This window comes from Heloderma suspectum, chromosome 4, assembly GCF_057233095.1.
Source record: "Heloderma suspectum isolate Gila_16-S chromosome 4, 16-S_ref, whole genome shotgun sequence".
Classification (NCBI taxonomy): Eukaryota; Metazoa; Chordata; class Lepidosauria; order Squamata; family Helodermatidae; genus Heloderma; species Heloderma suspectum.
This window is the reverse complement of record NC_139461.1, coordinates 175,979,577-176,002,462: the sequence shown is the minus strand read 5'-3', so window position 1 is coordinate 176,002,462 and position 22,886 is coordinate 175,979,577. Positions and strand designations below refer to the sequence as shown.

Here is a 22,886-nt window from a genome sequence, read left to right as displayed (position 1 = left end):
GTGGAAATTTGGAATTTTTTTAAAAAATCAATTCAATGGATGGGCAAACGATGGAGTGAAAGCCAGGAAACACAGACGGAATGGATTTTACACAATCCGTACACCCCTAGCATCAAGTATTACGACAGGCCCATTGGCTGAACTAGGCGTGACGTTAATTGTGTGAATGCAATTAGCGTGCACTTTTTTGTTAAGTAAATAGCAGCCATGGAAAGACTGAGCAGTCTCAGGATTGTGGAGGGTGTCTGCCTGGTGTTTTTTTTCTGTTCTCCCCTTAGTTACATTAAATTTAAATGGTTGATGTTACAGTGAGTCTTCAGACAAAGGGAGTAAATGTGAATTGCTTCTTATAGGTTTATATAACAGTAATATAGTTACTTAAGATTTGCAACTATTTTTTTACCTTGCCATGGCTAGGAGGCCCAGATGGAGCGTTGTTGTTCATGACATACATTGTTGGTGATCTCAACATTTCCCCATCATCTGTCATTTAAATTAGTGTAATGAATTAATGTATTATTTCAGGAGGAAGTAACTGCAGAAGAGAGCACAGATGGAGAAATCGAAGCTCAAACCTACAATCAGGACTCGCAGGACTCCATTGGAGAAGTAAGCAGCTCTCCCTCTAACCAGTGGAACAGTTCTGCGTATGTCATGGCAGGATCCAGAGAAGTTCAAGTGCATGGCCTGGGGTGCATTTGCCAGTTTTCCCTTTCAGGAGCCGCCCTTTCCACCTCATGGTACTACTCCGGAGAGTCCCCTGTCCTTCAGGGAGTGATGTGGGCTGCTGTCATAAGAGAAAAGTAAAACGTGTGCGTGGCACCGCGTTTTCAACCTCAGCCAAGGTCTCTTATGTTCAGTAGTACTATAAAATGTAATGTAAGGTAATTTCTGACCAATGGGGAGCACCTGTATTCTTATGGCAGTATGCAGTGGGTCCACTGTGCCTCTGCTGGTTCTGTTGCATTGGCGAGACACCACTTGTGGAACACGGCTTTGGCTCTTCTAAAAACAACTTGTTTCCAGATTGGGCCATGTCAGCTGAGCTTCACTCTGCAAACTCTGCTGGCTGCCCTGTTCCAGAAACAAGGGTTAGAAGCGCCAAAGCCCAGTTGCACAAGCAGTGGATCCTGCAAGTGCACAGGCACACAGCAGGATACTCCCCAGTGGACGGAGGATGCATCCCACTGCAGCAAAGCTCAGCACGAAACATTTCTATAGAACTTAATGGTAGATGTAATTTCACCCCTACCTATCAAGCCTTACTATTGAGATACGTTACTTAAGTATCTTTTTTCTCATTTATTTTTATTTTATTTATTCAATTTATTAATCGCCCATCTGGCTGGTCACCCAGCCACTCTTCCTTTTACTTTTGGGGAGACTTGCAGTGGCACGTTATTATTTACTCATTGTAGTAAAATTCCATTTTTCCTTAAGTATGCATTGACTCAGAGAAGATGCAGTATGTCAGAAGTGCTGAAATGATTTGTCACATCCAGCTCGTACTTCTGTAATAATTGTAGGCATTGAGGCGCTTTATGTTCTGAGCCATGATTATACGGTCTTCATAGAGCAATGTCTTGAGTTCAGTTTTCATTTAACATAGAGGGCATTATCCAGTGTAACACAAGTATGAACAGAAATTACATTGCGCTGTCGTAAGGGACCTGTAGCACAGTGCCAGTGGCGTTTGCTGGCATGATCGGTTTTCCAGGAATCCCGTCGCACGTGGTAATGCTATTGCCATTGCGCTACAGGTCCCTTAACCTAAATTTAATTTATTTAATTTATCAGTGCAGTGTAATTTATCTTAGCACTTGTTTTGTATTGGATACTGGCCAGGGACAGACCCATACACTTGCTGTGCCAACTATCTGAAAGGCAGGCATGTTTTCATGTTCCCAGGTCCTCAGGCTGTCCTGCTTATAACCACAGGGTTCCTCCTTTTCAGACCAACTATGTAGACAGACCTCAGGAAGTACAGATACTTAGGCTACAATCCTATACACCCTCACATTTATTTATTTATTTTCTTTAAAACTTTATTTTCTTTAAAGTTTATTTATTTTCTTTAAAATATTTATATCCCACCTTATATCATTAGGATCTCAGGGTGGCATACAGATAAAATCAATTTAGACAGTATAAAACAATAAATAATATAAACAGCTAAAAACATATTAAACCATTAAGCAAGCTAATGCCAATTTAAAAATCTAAAACAATAAAACAGTTAAAAGAGTGTACTACTTTAGAGAATGCATTTAGCCCTCAAAGGCTTTGATAAAAAGCCATGTTTCAACGTCTGCACCAATCGGGCCTCTAAGGGGAGGGCAACTGGGGTGCCACAGCAGAGAAAGCCCTCTCCCAAGTCCCACCATAGTGTATGTCTTGCACTGGTGGGATGCAGAGGAGGGTTCTGCCAACAGATCTCAGTCCTTGGGCAGGCATATTTAGGGGGAGGCGCTCCCTCAAATATTGAGGTCCCAAGCTGCTTAGGGCTTTAAATGTCATCACTAGCACCTTGAATTCCAACCAGAAGCATATCGGCAGCCAGTGCAATTCCTTTGAGACTGGTGGTATGTGATCTTTCCGAGATGTTCCAGTCAACAGTGTAGCTGCTGCATTTGCATTAGCTGCAACTTCCACATTGGGGAGTAAGTCCAGTTAAGCTCAGTGGGACTGAATAAGCACATAAAGATTTGCACTGCTGGCTTATTCAGAGGGCATCCAATAGAGCAGGGAAAGCTCAGGATGGGGGTCAAATCTGGCCCTCCAGGAGTCCCCAGATGACTGCTCCACCTTCTAGCCCCACCCGTTCTCTCAACCACCAATCATTTGGTGGTTTCCCAGCTTTTGCGCCATCTTCTCCCCGTTCTAAAGGGTTGAAATGTCTCTCCTAAGGCTTAGCGATACACTGGTATTTGGGGCTCTGCCCCTGTTGCCTTCAGCCCCACCAACCACTGGAATGTGGCCTCCGAGAGCTTCTCCAACACTGAGTTTGGCCCTTGGGCTGAGAGGTTCCCCACCCCACCGTTCCAACAGTGTTCAAATGCCTACAGGTGTGGTAACCTTTAACCTAGTTCAAACATCCATTAGGAGGCTCTTTGTCGTGGAGGTGAGGAATCAACCTCAGCCCTATTCCGTCGTTCTGTTTCCAGTTATTCTCATCCCGTGAGAAGGAGCACTCCAGCCCCGCACCTCTCCTTCGTTGCAATTGCCACCTTCAACTCATGGAGGGGGACTTCCTGAAGAGGAGAGCCTTCTGCATCTGTGGAGGCTCTCCTCCAGCATTCTGGCTCGTGTCCTCCACAGATACGTGAGGCTCTCCTCTTCAGACCAGCGGAGGCTGGTGGCTCTGATGTCAGTGGGGTGGTGAATCCATTCCGGGTTTCAGTCAGAACCAGTCGGAACTCTGAAGGGGCTATCCAAGGGGTGGATCATTGGATACTGGCCAGAAACAGAACCACTGCAGTGAAGGTATTGCCCCACTGACATCGGAGCCACCAGTCTTCACTGCTTCAGGCAGTCACCCTCTACAAGTAGAGGGCAATAGCAGAATATGAGATGGGGCAGCCTACAGCACTCCTCCTCGCACATTTACTTATACACACACTGAACGCCTGAACAGGGCTATAGTTACATAAAAAAAGGAAGCATATTCTTGAGGAAGAAGCCTGAACGGTGCTTTCTTTTTGTCTGTCATATGTACAATTAACTTGTAGTGAAAGGAATCCTTAACAGTTTAATCAGTTGACATAGTCCTTTTAGCTAAACTGTTTAAGGGTTGGCTTCTCCAAAGATGCCTTTGGTAAGTGCATGATCTAAGGAAAGCTTTTATGTTGATGTTATTGCTGTTCCTTTACAACAAAAAAGCAAGACTCATCTCTTTCTAGCAAAGAATTTCCCAAGCTAAAGCAAACTTTGATTATGTAGACATAAGGATCCTGTGTACTGACACACTCATGGAAGCCCCCCTGACAGGCAGACTGGCAACATCTGCTCAGAAGCAGGAGGTCAGATAGGCTTTTAATATAATACGAACATATGGTAAAAAGAGAAACCCAATCAATCCATAGTTCTTCACTGACAGCCCCCTATCCGTGCTCTCGGTTGCAGTGCTGCCCAGGCACAGCAGGCACCCACAGCCTGCCGCTCTGCTTTTTCCAAAATCTCTACTTCAACTCAGAGGAACAGCTTCCTCCTTTTCTGACAAGGACCTGCCAATCTGTAGCAACCTACTTGCTCCAAATAGTTGCAGCAACAGCAGGAGCATGGCCAGAGAACCCAGCAGTCTCCTGACTACAGTATCTCTCATGTCTTCTGGGCCTTGGCTGCCTGTGCTGGGGAAGATCTCCACCCACTGAAGACCTTTTCTGCCTTCCACCTACAGTTTATCTGTTGTTGGTTTTGGTATTATTTTTGTTTAATCCACTGCCTTTTATTATCTTTGCCTTGACTTGAAGGGTGTTACACAAGGGGAGTATACTCCCATGGAAGACAGTGAGGAAACTTCTCAGTCCCTCCCAATAGACCTTGGACCACTTCAGGCAGATCAGCAGAATACAGCATCATCCCAGGATGGTCAGGGCAAGAGAGATGATGTCATTGTCATTGACAGTGATGATGAAGAGGATGAGGATGAAGAAAATGATGGAGAAGCAGAAGTATGTGTATTATGTTTATTTTCACCTTCACTAAATATTTCTACATTGGGTACACTACGATCAACATCTGAGACCCTCCTCCGAGTACCTGCTCCAAGGGAGGTTTGGAGGATGGCAACAAAGGAGAGGGTCTTTTCAGTGGTGGCCCCCCAATTATGGTTGATCTCCCCACTGAGGCCCACCTGGTGCCAACATTGTCGTCATTCTGGCACCTGGTTAAGACTTTCCTCTGTTCCCAGGCATTTGACAGCATATGATGGGGAATTCTAGTGTTTTTAATCAGGTCCTGATATTTTTATTGTCAATTGTTTTAACTTGTTTTGAAACTATTTTACATTTTAGAGGTTTTATATTATGTTTTATCATACTGTGAGCCACACAGAGAGCTTTGGGTATTAGGTAGTACAGAAATGTAAGAAATGAATGAATGGTTGAGTATGTTACTGCTTATTTAACATGGATAATTTTTTAGGGCTCTGCAGTCTGTAAAACTTGAGGTCTTTCTATATATAGGCATTCACAGAGTATTATTCGACATTAATTGTTGTTTTTTACACTCACTGTAGAAGTGCACCTTGTACTTCTTGGAACATTTTAGCAAATGAGTCTTTGAGTTTTCTGAGTCTGCTACACAGTTGAGCTTCAGCCCCAGCAAGAAACATGGTTCTGTATTTTATTAAATATTAAAAAGAACTTAATATTTTACTAAATATTTAAAAATATATAGTACTTCAGACAATTCCTAAATCATTTAGAACTGTATTTCCACTTTTGGTGGGGAGTAGCCAAAGTTGCTGCATTCTGTTCTTGTTTAATATCAGGTACTTAGGGGTCAGGAAGAAAAGTCTGGAGCTGTGTAGGTTTGTTACAAAAACTGCATCTTTCTTATTTATTTATTTATTTATTTCATTTTTATACCACCCAATAGCTGAAGCTCTCTGGATGGTTCACAAAAATTAAAACCAAAAAGCGCAGGATAAAACAATATAAAATACAAAAGCATTAAAACCACAGTATAACAATACAACCAGAATAAAACCAAAATAAAACCTAGCAGCAATGCAGAGATTTAAAATACAGATTTAAAACACCAGAGCTAAAAGACTAGGAAGCTAAAATGCCTGGGAGAATAAAAAGGTCTTCACCTGGCACCAGAAGGAATACAGCAATATCCATCAGTGGGTGAGCAATGCTACCAATATTGCCACCATTTAAAAAGTATGCATTTGGCCTCAGTACAGAAGAAGATTAATGCGTCATACTATTTCCTCTAATGGCACTATTTTCTCTGCGACTGAGGGCCAAGACTTATAAATGATTGCAGAGCATCCTAGAATTCCGTGCAAGAGCCCAACCATACTTATTATTTTTTATTTATTACATTTCTATACCACCCCACAGCCAAAGCTCTGTGGGCAGTTTACAAAGGTTAAAACATTAAAAATATGCAAAATTTAAAAATATAAGAAACACACAAACAGACAGGATATACAATGACAACATATATCTAAAAACAACTTTGAGCCATCAGCCAAACCATAAAACAAATTAAAACTCCTCACATGCTGCCAAATGCCTGGGGAAAGAGAAAAGCCTTGACCTGGCACAGAAAAGATAACATTGGCACCAGGTGGGCCTCATCGAGGAGATCGTTTCCATAATTGTGGGGCCACCACCGAGAAGGCCATCTCCCTTGTTGCTGACCTCTGAGCCTCCCTTGGAGTAAGCACCCAGAAGAGGACCTTAGATGTTGAGTGTAGTGTACGGGTACTTTATTCTTTACGCCCCCTTCCACTTTCCATAAAAATAATAAATACTTCACACGGGTAACAATTTTAGCAGGTTTGATTATTCTTAGTAACAAGTCCTTTAAATGTCAAAGAAGATTCTAAGCCAAACTGAAATGAGTCTGTTTCATGCATGCCCCATGCCTCATGCTGTTTTGCAATAATTATCTTGTAGGAATATGAAGACGAGGAAGAGGATGATGAGGATGAGGATGATGAAGACACAGGAATGGGAGATGAAGGTGAAGATAGCAATGAAGGCACTGGAAGTGTTGATGGTAATGATGGATATGAAGCAGATGATGCTGAGGTAAGAACAGCAGACAAATTATAGTGATGTTAACTAAATCTTTTGCTTTTTCTGCTATGAAGGCAGTTTGGAATGGTTTTTAAACTGTTTGAAATTAGAAATGATCATAAAATCTTCTGTAATGCACAAGTGACAGTAAATCTACTTTTATTTTGTTGAGAAAATAATCTTCAAAGTGAGATGAGGCCTAGTCATATGAATAGGAATATAGTTTGATAGAGAATTGCTTAAAGCACAGGGGGTAGTTTATGAGTTAAAAAGGAATCTGAAAAGCTTAGAGGAGATGACAACTTTTTATTACGCTTACCTCCTCAGATCTTCTATTTGTCTCTTTTTAGGGTGCTGATGGAATAGATCCCAGTACAGGAACTGAAGAAAGTATTGCTGGAGGCGAAAGCAGCCAGAGAGCAGCTGACTCTCAAAACTGTGGTATAGCTAATTTGGTGTTTACACCAAAAATGTGTGTTTGGGTGTGCATGTATGTATACATATATATGGGAAACAATCTTTGGGGGGATATTTTCACTAAAAATATAATCTTGCACACCGTGATTTTAGGGAAAATACTTGTAAATGATTTAGAAATCATTTTAAACCATCACTTGGTTTCGTTTTGCAGATGGCCTACTTAAAGTAAGTTAGAGTAGGAAAGGATATATTGAATCCCCTGAAAGCCAGTGCAGTTTGTGGGTTCATTTACATGTCTCGTTCTAATTCTAACTAGGAAAAATGTGTTCAGTTTCCCAGCTTCTGTTTTGCTGGCAGTGCACTTGAAATGAAGTTAATTCCAGCAAACTTACTGAATAGGATTTAGGGAACTGGAAATGGTTGACTGCAGATTTGGGGGTTGCAAATGTCCATTTGTAAATGCAGATTTCTTTATCGCAAGGTGAAGGGAGCACAAGTGCAGCAGAGTCCACTTTCTCTCAGGAAAGCTCAAGAGACCAACAGCCAACTTCTGCTTCGGAAAGACAGGTGCCACGTCCCCCTCGACCTCATCCCTTGCCCCCACGGCTGACTATTCATGCTGTTCCGGCTCCACCACCAGAGCTGGGACCACCAGTACAGGTGTGGAAACCACAGAGGAAGCTGCTCTAAAAAGTTGTTATTCCTGTGCATTAGATGGTTCCTTTTCAGCTGACATAAGACCCTCTAGGGTAATTATGAATCGCCGTACCTGACTTAATTTTCTCTTCAAATCTGGCAATAGTTTTGTGCAGAAAGATCAATAACAGTGTCCAGGAATATAGTGATGGGTTTGTGTTTTGAATATATAACCCATTCAAAATAAAATAATTATTACCCCCAGTAAAAGTGTTATTAATAGCAGGCTTTAACTCAGCAGAACCTCTCTCAGTGTTTGTAGCACAAGGAATTTATAGGGCTGGTTATTCATATTTTTCCAGCTCACTCCTCTGTGCCTGGATGTGAATGTTTGGCTATCCAGAGGCCATGTCCTATGTTAGTGTTTTATTTGTTTAATTTAAATCTTTATTTCACTTCTCCAGATTCCCCCAAATTGTTCAGGGCAGCATCTTGTTTCCTCACAAAAATACTGTGAGGTATATTATGCTGACAGATCAAAGCTCAAAGTCGCTCACTAAACTTTATGGCTGAGGAGTGGAGGGGTTTGAACCCAGGTTTCCACAGATGTCTACTCAGAAGTAAGTAAGTTCAATAGGACTTAGTTAGGTAAGTTTGTATAGTAGGGCAGGCAACCTGAGACACCCCAGATAGTCTAACGACATCTGGAGGGCCACAGGTTTATGTATTATTATTTTTTTTAAGTATTTTTATCCCCCTCCTCAGCCAACCCCCCCCCCCCCCGAGCAGCTTACAATTGATCAGTAAACAAGCCCGCAGGCTCATAATCTCAAAAAAGACACGACGTGCAAGGAAAAAGGGATGGGGAGGGAAGAGGAAAAAATTAAGTGGAGGTTGCCCACCCCTGGTGCATAGGATTGCAGCCTAAATCCAGCACTCACATCTACACCAGACTGGTTCTCATTTTTTTTATTTTTATTGGCAAAGCTAGAAGTAACATTTGGCTGAAAAAGGAGTCAGACACTGCCACTGGGAGACAGATCAATTTAAAGAAAGACTCTGCAGGGGGATGGTTTAGGAGGCTCCTTCTACATCCTGTCTAGTCTGGTGGTGTTGCTTAAATAGATTGAAAGCTGTTAAGTACCAAAGAAGACCCCTCAACCCACTCATTTAACATGATGACTGTAGCAGATGAGAATAAGAATCGAGATGCTCATGAAACTTCATGGTATTGTCTTTAGAGCAGGAATGATCCTTTTTTTTCTTTTTTATGACCCTCTTTCTCTCTCTCTTTCTCTCTCTCTGACCATGTAACATGTTTTAAAACCTTATGTGATTATCAAATCTCCATCTAACATGTTTTAAATTTGATGTTAATGTTAATTCAAGACAGTTGGTCTTGAAGTGGGAAATCATAACTGTTTAGGACTGTAGCTGCTAATAAAATTAAGCTAGATTTGATTGAGAAACGAGGCAAGTAACTTCTGCTGCTGTTGCTAGAATTTCTTTGCTCATGTGTGTGTCATTTGCTGACTCAGATGGAAGGAGCATCTCTGCACTCTGTGCACCCACACACTTACGGGACAGCATTACCAATTTTAAACTGGCCAAGGCCCAGTGGGCTACACCAAAATACATCTGCACACATCCATCGTGGCTTCTCCCTCCACCCCTGTGTGTGCCATACGCGTGACTGAACCTTGCATAATTCCTGCAGCATGGGTTGCCATGTCGTCCGAACTCGGCTCATGGCAGTGGTAGCTTCACACCCATCCTACAATCCATGACATGCAGTAGGGGCTGTAGGGTGGGTACAAAGCACCCCTCACCATGTGAGTAATTATGCAAATTACGGTCACATACACAGCGTGTGCAGGGGCAGGGGGAAAAGCCACCATGGTTTATTTTACTCCTATGATCGTCCGAACACCCTCACAGTCAATCAATGTCTCGGGTTTTCCTTACCGCTCCCAAGTGCATCAGCATTTCAAAGGGGAAGATGCTATTTAGGCATGAAATGGAAAACAGAGCAGGCCTAGCTCCCCTGATGTTTCATTTTCATGGACTGTGTAGTGGATGTCCGTTCTATTCTGTTTCTCCGACTGATTGATTGATTGCCCCCAGTGCTAAACTTAAAAGGGTCATCATTTCAAGGAGCCTCCCAGTAATGCATTTTGAAGTAAATCAACCTGATCCGCACTTCCTGGACTATTGTAGCAGCTGGAACACGTCCTTTGGATTTCACTCTTCTAATTTTGCAATGCAGGTTTTCCTTCTTGAAAACAAAGCGAAATGCATATTAAAATGTGTATTTTTGGATGAAATACATCTCAAAATCCGTATGTTGTGAGAAAATATGTTCAGAAATATTTATTTAAACCTTTATTTATTAACAATATTAACTTTTCTGGTGAAGATTTTTTTCCTTAAAATTGCAGGGATGGAATAGATGTAGGAATGAGAACATCTGAAACTGACATGAATCAGAAATAGACCGATCCATCCATGCCTATATTAATGGGCTTGAGAATAGGTTTGGCCAATGGATATGAGGTTCCCCACCTACATTTGTACTGAATCATTTAACATGTTTCTTTTCTCATATAGAGAATCCAAATGACTCGGAGGCAGTCAGTGGGACGTGGACTTCAGCTAACCCCTGGCATAGGTGGCATGGTAAGTGCTACAGTTTCTAAACATAGAGCCTTCCATTCACTAAGGGCACAGTCCTATGGACTGCACCCTCACTGCTTGGAAGCCCCCAGACTTGGAGGCTTCTGAGATTCCTATGCCCTGCTGGACTGAAGCTGGCCAGGCAGGAGGAGCAGTGGAGGCTGTCTTTGCCTCCCTGTCCTCCGATCTTCTATATTTTCGCTAGATGTCTAGCAAGGGCGCTTTGGAGGAGGAGGGAAGGAGGCTGGAGGAGGCTCAGGATAAATCATATCCTGGCCTGTCCAGTTTCCTCCCCTCTCACCAGAACACCCCCTTTTCCCCCTCTCCGAGATCAGCTTTCTCAGAGAGGCAGCCATTCTCTCCTTGCCAGATGTGAGGGGTTGGATCTCCAATTCCCCCTCTGAGGTCAGAGCACTGTCTCTGACGTCAGATGCAGTTTTCTGAGCCATCCTGTGGTCCCTGGAACACTTGCTCAGGGGCCATAGGATTGCTGTCTCGGACAGTGCTGTGACAGGTTCTTGACGCATTTTCAGGCTGTTTTCTCCAGGCATTTCATGCCTTCTAAGGTGAATTGGGTAGCTGCATTGTAGCCTCATGCCCTCGACAGAATGCGTGTGCCCATTGCTGGCTTCAAATTAATAATCCCATTCTCCTTGTACTGGCATGATTGGCAAATCAATGAGGAATTCTTTAGCTGATCCCAAAGCAAATGCTAGAGAGGGTGCGTGTGTTTCTGTCTCTGCATTTATTTACAGATAATAGGAAAACTAATTAAAAGCCTTGCGCCTTCGCTTGGGAACAGTTTCCTTGAACTTCTCATTTGCTAACTTGTTCATTACTGATGTCCCTCAAAATATGAATGGGCAAATACATGAGCTAAATATAACCCCTTTGTATCTCAGGGGTAGCAGGCAAGGTGTTATAGGTGATGTTTGTTTTTTAAAAGAATAGCAATAGGGATAACTGTCGAGTTGGCTTGTCATTTTAATGTTTTCTTCAGCAGCAACACTTTTTTGATGATGAGGACAGGACAGTTCCAAGCACCCCAACATTGGTGGTCCCACATCGTACCGATGGATTTGCAGAAGCAATTCAGTAAGTGGCCTCTGAGCTGTGACCCTGGAAGGTTGCACCTTCAGTGACAGAGCAGCATTAAGCCCATCTAATCAGGTTTAAAAAGAGCAGCACGTCCAGACTAGTCCCCAACCAGTTCATCCTTGTAAAGCCATTGAAGAAGTTCAGAATACTTGGTTGGAAGCCTGAAGTCTACAGGGTCCCATTCACATACACACACAATTGAAATTGCCAGCCTAGGGCCCTGTTATGGAGCACAATATCTTCCATCAAAAACGTTGCTACCAGGTGCCTGGCTGCACTTCCTCAAAACCTCCATAGGCGGCTTATTCCATTCCCAAACTGCTCTCATAGCACAGTGTTTCATTTGTTCTGTCTCGTGCAGTTTTAAAATCAGTGCTGCTTGAACTCTCCTCAGCAGGTAATAGCGAGCATCCATCAGAATTTTAACTTGTCAACAGATCCCCTCTCTTTTGCAGAACGTGCAGTCTTAGGGCAGTATCCAAGTCAACATGGATGCGAACTTAAGTTATGTTGGGCTAGCGCAGGGGTGCAGAACTTCCTGCTTGTGGGCCTGATTCAGCCCACAGGGCATCACAATCTTAACTTGTGCTGCCTCATGGGGTTGCTCCAGGGGGCAGGGCTTAGGCTCCAAGCCCCGCCCCCTGGAGGAAACCTCCTCAGATGGCACCCGTACTGTCTCCAGCCTGATGCAGCAGGGATGCTCAGCGATGGGTGATGGGACTTGGCACCCTTGCGCTATCATGAAGGACCGCTTGCGTGATGCTAGTAGTGTCAGCTGGTGCAGTGAGATTCCCCCGAAAAGTCTTCACGTTGGCTAACATAATTGGCATTGCGCTAGAGATCTCTTACGCTAGCACAATGTAATTTATGTTTGTGCTCGTGTCAGCTTGGATACCGCGCTTCGTTTCTTCAGTCAGCATATATTGACCTTGCCCTACGGGGGACTTCCTATGCAAATACATTTCAGGAATAAATTTCATTTTCAGGAAATAATTGCTATGCAGTTACCTTGTTTACTCATTTCCTTCTTCCCCATCTATCATACTGACGAGGAATTAGCTAGTAGTATATAATACTGAATGCAACCTTTCTTCCAGCTCCCCTCAGGTTGCTGGAGTTCCTAGGTTCAGGTTTGGACCTCCTGAAGATATGCCACAGACTTCTGGTCAGTCAGATCTTGGCCAGCTTGCATCGCAAGGAGGTACAAATATCCAATCTGGTCTTTCTGTTTGATATTTGATTAATTATTTGAGCCACCCAGAGAGCTTCAGCTATTGGGCAGTATAAAAATGTAATAAATAAATATATATTCAATGGGGTTTATAAAACAAATGTAATTGGAAAACAGTTCAGATATGATAACTTCCTGCTTCTGGCCTGCCTTAAAAAAAAAGCTGAGGTGCTAAAATGTTCATGACATAACTTGTAGATCATTCTCTGCCTCTTTAGAAACACGCATACACACATTTTTCAAAAGCTGTTCTTGTTAAAATGCATTGTGTAGTTGTAAGACATGCTATTTGAGCATGGAAATCAACATCCTCTAAATCTTACCTTTCAGTTGTTCAGATGAAACAAAAACAAGATTGTTGCCTTCTTGGGGTTAGAGAAAAATGTGTGGTGAATTCTCAGAGACTGTAGGAAGATTAGTCAACAGCAGGGAGGATGTGGAAGAGAAACACAGTTTCTCCCATCATTCTCCCATGGCAGCTTTTCATGTCCTGAATCCCTCTTGATTCCAATGGTCCTCTAACCCTAATCTATTTCTCCTTCTGCTTCTCTGACCTTTTTGGCTTTCTGTCATCCTGCTCTTTGTCAAAAATCAACAGTTTCAAACCCAGAATCTTAGAAGCAGAATAATCGAGGCATACAATCACTGCAGGTTTACTACTGCATATGTGGGTTGTATTTTCCTCTGGTGTGAGGAGGCATCAGACAATGGGTTAACTTCCCCTCCTGCCCACGAAAGGCAGGGATTGTGTGAATGGGGGAAAGGCTAGGGCTTGGTACTGCAAGACCACCAACTTGCATACGTAGAGTGTGTGTTTTTCATTATTGTGCAATGGAGAGTTAGGCGGCTAAAAATTTTTTTACTCTCATGCGAAGATCCCCCCAGCTAATTCTGATTGAAGTGCTCTTTCACACAACATGGCTGCCTTTGCGTGGTGTCTGCTCCACTGATGGAGTTGCTTTCTGCGCACCAGCTGGCCGCGCCAATTGACCACAGCCCACATGGTATGACTATGCCATGCTTGCAATGGAGTGGAAGCTAATCTTGGGGCAGGAGCAAGTTCCTGTGATAAGCTGATATTTATGGATTGATCTGCTGAGTGGACATGCAGTTCCAAGCCTCTTCCACAAAACTGGATGATATGAGGCAGCCCTAAGACCATTGGTGGTACAGTTTCCCCTTTAACAACATATTGGGATTTTTCATTATTCTACTATGGAAAGGTACAACTATTTTAGTATCTGTTTAAATTGCCACAAGCTCTACACCCTTTCTGTTGTCCATACATAGTGAAAAATACATTACAAGTTAGTGGAAACCCACGTTTGGGTGTTTTTTTTTAACTTGTCTTCAGCTGTGCAAAGGGTATTATACAAAATGTGACCAGGTTGACCTTATTGAGTTAAAGAATGCAGCAAAACACATGGCTGTGTGCCTACTTTTTATGGCATTTGGTTAAATGTGTTAAAATTTGCATCCATTGCTCTATCTATGTGTTTGGTTCTTTATGTCTTTCTTTTAATTCTGGTTTACAGGCAGCATGCAAATGCAAATTCTCTATTACTTTGTTTGGGTAATTAACAGAGAAGCACTGCTATGTGGCTGGAATCTAATATAAGTCTCACCCTCTCTGTTTCATGAGTGTGACAGCAACTTGCGCTCTCAGTGATATTTTTTCTTTCTTTTAAGAGCTGACCCATGTGCCATTATCACAAATTAGTTTTGAAACTTGGCTCCCTCTCTCATAATACTAGAACTCGGGGCATTCCATGAAGCTGATTGGTGGGAGATTCAGGACAGATAAAAGGAAGGATTTCTTCACACAGCACATAGTTAAACTGTGGAATTCCCCACCACAAGATGTAGTGATGGCCACCATTTTGGATGGCTTTAAACGGGGGTTAGACAAATTCCTGGAGGAGAAGGCTATCAACGGCTACTAGTCCTGATGGCTATCTAATACCTCCAGGATCAGAAGCAGTATGCCTACATACACCAGTTGCTGGGGAACGTGGGCGGGAGGGTGCTCTTGAACTTATGTCCTGCTTGTAGGTTTCCCATGGACAGCTGGTTGGCTGTTGTGTGAACAGAATGGTGGACTAGATGGGCCCTTGGTCTGACCCAGCAGGGCTCTTATGTTCTTATGTGATGAATGATGTGAACAGAATGGTGGATTAGATGACCCCTGGTATCACTGAACATGGTTCTTCTTATGTTCTTAAGTTCCCTCCATTTCAGATACCATTTTTTCTATTTTTTAAGAAAAAATAAAGTTGTTATACCCACATAGAGTATACAGTGTTTTCCAACATTGAAATAGAAGGAAAATAATCAAAATAACATTTCAAAATAATACTTCAAGTGGGACATTCCTATTAATGCAATTTCTCCAATATACTAAAAAAAGGTTCCAATCTTCACAATATGTTCACGACATTCTTGTTTTCTTTTCCTCCATGTGATCTAGGAAGTTAGTTGAGCCTATGTTCTGCATTACATCTGCCTTCAGTTAGAGGGCCATTTGGATCTTTCCATTAATGCTTTCAGTGAATTAGCCACACAGAAAAACATTAAGGGGAAAAAAGATAATCTTTTGCCATTCGGTATAGGGGCTGTTGTTGAAAAAACTAATCTTAATGATTCACCCAGGGTAGCTCCTACCCAGTACCATCTTAGCTTTCAGATTCTAACCAGTATCATATAAAACTGAGCTGGGGTAAGGAATTATCTGCTATGTATACATTCTGCCCCCTAAGATTTCTCAGATTAACTCCTCCCAAATTGCCTTTAGGATTAGGAATGTATGAAACCCCACTCTTCCTTGCCCATGAAGAAGAATCAGGAGGCCGTAGTGTCCCAACAACCCCACTGCAGGTAGCAGCACCTGGTGAGTTATTGGAAATTTCCCTGCTATCATGTTGGTTCTACAAGATATGAATTCATAATGGTTGTTACTGTGCTACACACTTGTTGCGACAGAATGTGTTATCAAAAATGCTGCTGTATATTGATGAACTGACAATCCCTTCAAAAAAATACAGCTGTTTATTTAAGAAGTGTATATACCTGCAGCTTAATTTTTATCCGAAGAGTGTCTTCCATCTGATTCCCAAGCAGAGGTCAGGGCCTGCCCACTGTAATAAAAGATCTGTTATAAGCAAGGGGGCAAGGAGTTTGCATTCCAAGAGTCACAATGTAAAGCATATGACCTTGAACAAGGAATCCTTTCTGCATTCATAGCACCATGGTAGACTTTTTTAAAAACTGCCCCAATAACAACAACAACAACAAATCAAAATTTGTGATCAGAGAAAAGTCTGAAACTGTGCTGGCTAGTGAGGGAAGAGACTAGAGCCTCAGAATGGACCAGAAACTGCTATGTGAAGACTTTAATAGTCTGTGGTCCCACAAACCCTGCGCAGGCACTTTCTGGTCCATTCTGAGACTCTAGTCTCTTCCCTCACTAGCCTGTCTCTCTCTTGTCTGTGTGTGTGTGTTTTATACAATACACATCTGTTTTCTATACATTATCCCACAAATCCCAAGCAGACAAGTGCACACTTTCGAATGCAAACAAAAGTTTGGGAAATGGCGAAAATTTCCTGAGGCTTGCATTCCTACTTGCATTCACGTTCAGGGTTGGAACAGGACATGTTTGCATGATTTGCAGACAAGAACGAAATTCCCCTATGTCCCTAAAAAAAAATCCGATTCTGTCAGTGAGCGGACGACGGAGCAAAAGATGCCAGACGATCTGCGAAACGCAGATGGAACAGATCTAACAAAATCTGTACATCCCTAATTATGGCCCATCAAAAATGACATAAAGTTCTACAAATTATGATTGCACAACTTGTGCCTCCCAAAGCCAAATACAGCCCTCCAGCCATGTATTGTTGCCTAACAATTGCTTGACAGCCACCCCTATGTTTGCAGTTTAAAACCAGGTTTGTTGAAAGCCAGGTTTATTGAACCCCTAGTGAGCCTCTATACATGGCGGACAAGTGGTGTTGCAAGGCTTGGTGTCACAAGATGTTCAAGCCTGCAGAAAATAGAAGTATAGTTGTTGTAAAGTAAGGTATGTAAAGAATTTTCAAAATTTGTATGATGCCATTTGGCATTCAGTTCAGTTGAAAGTTATTGTATTTCCATTTTCAAAATCTTGGGTTTCTTGATAGCAATTGTGTGGGAGGGGTGGGTAGCATATAATTTTTGGATAATTATAGCTTATTATCTGCTCTTGCCATTCTTTGTTTCAAGTGTCTGTATTTACCGAAAGTACCACTGCTGATGCTTCAGAACATGCATCCCAGTCTGTCCCGATGGTTACAACATCCACTGGTAACTTATCAACCACTTCTGAATCTGGAACAGGTGATGACGGTGATGAAGTTTTTGTGGAGGCAGAATCAGAAGGGTGAGTTCAAACATTCAGCTGGTTGAGGCTTAACCGTTCCAGTAGTAAATGACTTGTATGCAGTCTTACTGAAATGTCTTCATTCAGCTATGACAAAGAATTCATTTGGTTTTTTCTGTCCAAGAATATATACCCACCTTAGTGATTTGACATCATGTAATCTAAGTTGAATTGAAAAGATCACAATAATCCAGACTCCCCCAAGTTTCCAATACTCTTAACATCAATTCGTACTTTGTTCTGGCACTGCCATGATCCCACCCTCCCTGAGCTGTGGAATGAGCACTTCTTTACAGACCAGCCTGCATTGTTAGGATGTGTTGCATCCACAGCAGAGGAAATCTCTCTGGCAGTACGTAAGCCAGAGACTTGCTGTTTAAAATCCTGTTCAACAGTTAAATGGTATGGTGGCAACAGTACTGCTTGATGTACAAATGTGTCCATGGAGTTCCACGCAAGCAGTGCTGTGCTGTTCACTTTGGGTTGAGAAATACAATCTCTTCATGCAATGGGCATGTGTGTAGAGAGCATTTGAAGTAACGGGAGCTCTGCTTGTGCCATGTGCCATGTACAGGCCAGACCGACAGAAAGGGACCAATTGTTTCAATAGAAAGTAGTAGTGTAGTGGCTGAACTGAGCTGTGAGTCACAAGTTTCCTAGAAAGCCAGTACGTTGGTTAATGTGTCAAACTAGGACCGAGGAAGCCTGGATTCAAATCCTCACTTGTTGCAGGGGTTACTAAGATAATGTGTATGAAGCAATTTGAACACATGTGTGAAGCATTTCTATAGCATTTTGAAAGTGCTATAGAAATGGGATTGCCAAATGGCTGCAGAGTGTGAATCACAAATTAATCCACTTACAGTGGAAAATTGTATTCAGACTCGTAAATACAAGTTCGTATTCTGGTTATTCTCTGGTGCTGGGGATGTTGAAACTTACAGACAGCTCAAATCGTGAAGTGTCATTAAACTATTTGGCAGCAATAGTGGGCAGCAGGGGAACTGTTTTTACCAAATCTTCTGTTTCTGTGGTTGACACTGAGCAGCGCACTCCAATTTTCATTGGTAATGTGTCGTCTGCAGCGCTGGTGCTGTTCAGCTTGGTGAATGAGCTCAATAATTTTACTGCCAGCTTTCATACCCAAACGGGTTTGATAGAGCATTTTGGAAAATAGCATTTCTTTGGAAACCAAGAGCTTCCTGGGATGATGCCCCACTATATTTTGTTCAGATGTGATCAGTCTTGGACACTCCTATAGTTATCATCCATACCAACAAAGTAACTGGAAGAACAAATGTGCCTGCAAAAAACCTGTGGCACAGAAAATACATTTGCAATGCTGAATTGAATCTACCCAAGAAGCAGGTCTTGGGAGCTTGCTGTAATTCCCACCACACACCCTGAAATCTCTGTGCTCCCCACTGAAAACTGAAACGACTCCCTTGCCCTTAAATAACTTTTATATAAAAGAAACTTCCCCGCATTCTGTCAAACTCTAGTATAACCAAGAAACAGAAGATGGAAGGGCAGGGCAATATAGATAGCAGAAGTCTCAGTTCTTCTTGTCGGGATTCTTAACAGTGAAATGGCATCCCAAAGTGAAGCCCTTTACTTTCTTTCATATAAATGAATTAATGGTATCAAATTACTCCTATGGGGAAAAGTTAAAGCGCTGCAGTTGATAACACTGTGGTGGGTGAGAGCAAAACCTTCCCTCCACCCTTGCCACTGAGTAGTCCAACTCTCAGTGACAGGGACCCACCAAACAGATGCAGTATGCATGCCTAGAATTAAGACTCACCGCACTGTCTGCATCCCCAACTCCACCCAAGAGGTGGAGGGCCTTTGCAATATAAAAGTCCTCCTTTTGCTCTCACTCACTCAAACTACATCTTGCTATATATCTCATAATGGCCGACATTTTGGTAGTACATCAATACTGAATTTCAAAATGTGGACTTCATCACTGAATGTTCATCATCTCATATTATTCCATCACTAGATATTAGTGATACTCAAGGTTTAACTATGCAGTGCTTTCAGAGTCCTAGTTGCTATCTTTTATGAGTAAAAGAGATAAGAAAGAGATTAGATTCACTTCTAATCTCATCATGTTAGAAGTTTTAGCTATAGAAAGAATCTTGGATATGGCATAGGAGGTTATCATCCCATGGCAACCCAACAGTTGTACAGTTCCCTGTGCCATTTTAAACTTTTCCCTGGCAGTCTCATTTCTCCACGCTTCCTTTTTCTCTAGAATTACTTCAGAGGTTGGTCTAGAAATTGATAGCAATCAAGAAGAAGAATCAGCTCAAGCTCCTGATGAGTCAGACCTTCCTTCTACCAGTCAAGATCCTCCTTCTAGTTCATCTGCAGGTACAGTTCAGTCCCATCAAATCTTGATGGTCTGGAGAATCTGTTTGGAGAACTATTGATATGGGGCTGCCAAATTCAAATAATTAAGCTCTCAGTTTTGTTCTTTTCAGTTAATGATATTTTCCCCACCACCTTTTGTCTGTATTTATGGAGGAGAGATTGTAGTCTGAAGGATAACTGCATCCCAATCCACATATTCATCCAGGAAGTGTACATCAGGTTGGCTCACTTAAAAATGTGGACTGGACTAAATTTTCCAAAATCCCTGCTATTGAGTAAATTCCTCAGTACAGGAGTTCCTGTATCTCCACTTAATATTGAAGTACAATTGGAAAAAATATTCATGTTAACTAGATAGCAACATGTAGAAAAAGGAAAGCCAATTATTTTTCCACTTAGTGGTTTTATTTGCTGGAACCTTGCAAACCTGGAGTACAAAAAACAAGAAAAAAGCTTATATATTGAAAATCAGCCACGACTAGACATCGCAAGTCACTACAGTCATGGCCTTATATCTTTGTCCTGCATTGTTTCCTTTTCAGACACAAGCAGTACTCATCCCAAGCCTTTCCGACGGGTTCGACTTCAGCCACCAACATTAAGAACTGGAGTTCGTGGTCGTCAGTTTAACAGACAGAGGGGTAGGTGTCCTTCAGTGCTAGCATGGCTTTATTAAGCCTTACGTGATCTCTAATAAGTTTCCCTACTTCCTGTTAACAAAAATGGATTATGTATTGAACAGTACTGCAGCCACCAACAACATGCATGGGGGTTAAACATATTGGATTATGTGGGATTCTTTACCCCAAAGATGTTAAAATATATGCCAACCTAGGTATTCATTTGAAAATTACAAGTTGAAAGGAAAATATTTAAAGTTCGGGAATAGTGTATGGGTTTTTTTTAATAAAGTTGCAGTAGCCAGCAAAAAATAAATAACAGCAGCTCATCAGTAGAACTTAAAAAGAAATAGCAATCTCTAAGATACTTTTATTTTAAAATGAAGATCTTGTCAGAGGCAGTGATGTCTGGAACGGCTTCAAGAACTGATCTATTTTAAACATAGAGATTAGTTCCATTAAAAGAAATTGGAGCTTAATTCCAAATAATTAATTTTTACCATCAGTGTGCCAGTCTTCTCCAACATGAACTGTTTATAGCCTTTTAAGAGGGAATCAACCTAGTTCTCAGTAACACATTTGAGTGAACCAGAAGGTATTCCCAGTACAGCCTGCTGTTTTTGAGTTCGTTAAATAGGTAGAATGGTGGAATAGACTCTCCACCCCAAATTAAGCATGTGGTGTCTGTTATGCTTCTGACTGTGGGGAGACTATCCAATATAAGATTGTGAATTTCCTTTCGTAAATGGATGGTAGTGGGAGGCAGGTTTCCAAGGAATCCTCTGACATTTAAAGTAGCAAAGGGCTAATAGTAATAAATTGGAATAAAAATATATGAATACTCTACTTTTTCTTACAGGTGTAACTCACGCAATGGGTGGCAGAGGAGGCCTAAACAGAGGCAATATTAACTAAGTTCTGTACAAATTTTGGAAACGATGTATACCGTCTAGTCTGCCTTTATTCTGTATTAGTGTAATGGCTTCCAAGCTTAAAGCAGTTTTTTTTTAGTTTTAAATTCGGATTGGTGTATGAACATTTCATTGCCTTTTATTAATAAAAATTGAAGAAATTGTCAAACATAGTCGCATTTCTTTCAGCGCTGAGCTTCCAAATCACTGTAAAGGACACTTGTACCAGGCACTGGACACAGTCTGCCCAGTCTTCAGGGTGACTGGTCTTGCTATTCTGCTGCCCACATCCACGTTGTAGTATTGATCTGGAAGAGAGAAAAAGCGTAATCTAGATGTGATCTCACCAAGTCCCACAAGGAGAAAAACCTAGTGTGAAGCCTCCTATCTACTATCTTTGGATGAAGGGCAGTGCTTTTTGCAAAGTCTTCAATGTGAGTTGCACACTGATCCTTCCTCAGACATCACTTCTATGGAATTCAAGCCTGCTTAGGACTGTAGCCTTACATTATCATGCTTAATAGGTAATTTGCACTTGGGAAAGGTATAGTATAACCTTCCAAACAAGACTATTAACAGTTTGATGACAATTAACATTATCTAAATCCAAGGCTATATACAAATCATTCTCATACAACTCAGAGCCTGGCAGTATTGTTACATGTTCAGTAATATACTGAGCCCTTTATAGAAAAGCTATTCCTTTTGCAGTCATTTTGATGGTGAGTGGTTCTGATATACTGTCACAAGTATTGTTACTCACTGAAGAAAAACCTTTCAGTGAAAGAGATTATTAGCTGTCCAGTGATATGGAGCCATCTCCTAAAAGATCAAAAGCTGTCAATACCCAAGGGCATATGCTAACAATTGGTTGCCTGCCTTTGCTTCTCTGTTCTGTATGGTTTGACACTGGCATAATTTTTATATGCAAGATATTATCGTTTAAGTAGAGGTGGGCAACCTTTTGTTCTGTTGAGGGCCTCATTCCCACATGGATAATCTGTTGGGGGCCACACATGTTGCGTCACCCCTTTTCTCTTTCTGCCCCTCTCTTTTCTGATCTCTTTCTGCCACCCTCTTTTCTCCCTCTCTCCCTCTTTTATCCAAGACAGCAGGCTGATAGGAAGGGAACAGATTGCTCTTGCCAGAGGTCTGAGCTGATCTTATGCAAATGGCTTTTGAAATTAGGCTGAGGGCCACATGTTGTGCACCCCTGATGCAAAGGGAGAGCTTTTGTGGTATGCTGAAAGTTGCTTGTCTTCAGTGATAATGGAATAATGCAACACTGGTTATTACTAGTACTGGTTATTTAAGAAAGGATTCAGAAACAATCTGCAATAGTGACAAAATAAATTCACCTGCATCCAGACTTAATCATGCTTAGAGTAGACCCATTGAAATCAATGGGATTTAAACTAGGACTAATTTGTACCATTAACTTCAGTGGGCCTGTTCTAAGCATGATCAAGTCTGGATATAATCCGTTATGCTGTTCCTGTGTCCTTGGCTTGGAAATACTTTTGGCCGCAATATTGTCTTCCACCCAGTAGAAGAGCTAGTCCTGGCAATGTAAACATCACCAGCGCCTGTGTTATCCATTATAATACACACCGAATAAATGAAATTTGAATTCTGCCAGTGTAATTTATGACAGTTTGGCTCAGTCCAGTGCACACTTCTTAGGAAATACATCCCAAGGATATGTATAGAACTGGGTTTTAAGGTCAAGTTATTTCATGCTCAAGC

General features: G+C 41.8%; 2 protein-coding genes across 6 annotated transcripts in view; one reads left to right on the top strand and one right to left on the bottom strand.

Annotated features, from left to right (window-relative positions):
* TPR (translocated promoter region, nuclear basket protein) overlaps positions 1-21,309 on the top strand; it is a 76,903-nt gene extending 55,594 nt beyond the window's left edge. For 2 of the 5 annotated variants that reach the window (XM_084851395.1, XM_084851400.1), the window contains exons 39-51: positions 526-609; positions 4,470-4,670; positions 6,633-6,767; positions 7,106-7,196; positions 7,657-7,835; positions 10,419-10,487; positions 11,485-11,579; positions 12,680-12,783; positions 15,605-15,700; positions 17,074-17,230; positions 19,491-19,609; positions 20,152-20,250; positions 21,089-21,309. In XM_084851395.1, coding sequence (XP_084707521.1) covers positions 526-609; positions 4,470-4,670; positions 6,633-6,767; positions 7,106-7,196; positions 7,657-7,835; positions 10,419-10,487; positions 11,485-11,579; positions 12,680-12,783; positions 15,605-15,700; positions 17,074-17,230; positions 19,491-19,609; positions 20,152-20,250; positions 21,089-21,144 — 1,485 coding nt within the window. In that variant the 3' untranslated portion in view covers positions 21,145-21,309. The remainder of the gene's footprint in view (positions 1-525; positions 610-4,469; positions 4,671-6,632; positions 6,768-7,105; positions 7,197-7,656; positions 7,836-10,418; positions 10,488-11,484; positions 11,580-12,679; positions 12,784-15,604; positions 15,701-17,073; positions 17,231-19,490; positions 19,610-20,151; positions 20,251-21,088) is intronic. The other 3 variants (XM_084851399.1, XM_084851398.1, XM_084851396.1) reach the window with 3 other exon arrangements.
* Positions 20,001-22,886, bottom strand: part of PRG4 (proteoglycan 4) — a 75,589-nt gene continuing 72,703 nt past the window's right edge. The window contains exon 18 of the mRNA XM_084851619.1: positions 20,001-21,448. Within this exon, the coding sequence (XP_084707745.1) occupies positions 21,345-21,448 (104 nt within the window). The 3' untranslated portion in view covers positions 20,001-21,344. The remainder of the gene's footprint in view (positions 21,449-22,886) is intronic.